Source organism: Rhincodon typus, unplaced genomic scaffold (assembly GCF_021869965.1).
Source record: "Rhincodon typus isolate 14 unplaced genomic scaffold, sRhiTyp1.1 hic_rhity00011891, whole genome shotgun sequence".
Taxonomy (NCBI): Eukaryota; Metazoa; Chordata; class Chondrichthyes; order Orectolobiformes; family Rhincodontidae; genus Rhincodon; species Rhincodon typus.
The window spans coordinates 1-418 of record NW_025977529.1 but is presented as its reverse complement, the minus strand read 5'-3'; the positions used below and the strand labels follow the sequence as shown (position 1 = coordinate 418).

The 418-nt window shown below is 62.4% G+C and overlaps 1 protein-coding gene across 1 annotated transcript in view; it reads right to left on the bottom strand.

Annotated features, from left to right (window-relative positions):
- The window catches only part of LOC125482535 (scavenger receptor class F member 1-like), a gene marked incomplete at its 5' end in the record, with an annotated part of 3,093 nt that extends 2,744 nt beyond the window's left edge, over positions 1-349 (bottom strand). Inside the window, one exon of the mRNA XM_048594620.1 lies at positions 215-349. Within this exon, the coding sequence (XP_048450577.1) occupies positions 215-349 (135 nt within the window). The remainder of the gene's footprint in view (positions 1-214) is intronic.
- Positions 350-418: the final 69 nt, after the last annotated feature.

The window sequence follows — 418 nt, the reverse complement described above, 5'->3', positions numbered from 1 at the left end:
CCCTGCCCCTGTCCCTGCCCCCGTCACTGTCCCCTGCCCCTGTCCCCGTCACTGCCCCTGTGCCTGCCTCTGTCCTCTGTCCCTGCCACTGCCCCTGTCCCCGTCACTGTCCCGTGCCCCATCCCCTGTCCTCTGTCCCTGTCCTCTGTCCCTGCCCCCCGCCCCTGCCCCCGCCCCTGCCCCCACACGGATTGAACACGCCATTGGTCCTCACCTTCCTGAGGGGGCACACAGTAGGCAGGCTCCCCCTCATCAGTCTCGAAGGAGGAGAATGACACAGAGTCCCAACCGGCCGATACAGAGTCAATGAAGCTACAGTTAAAACTAACGTCTGCATCATGGTGTGAAACTGCAGGGGAACACAGAGAGTTACACACTCACACTCAACCCCCACCCACACCCTGACACACTCACACTC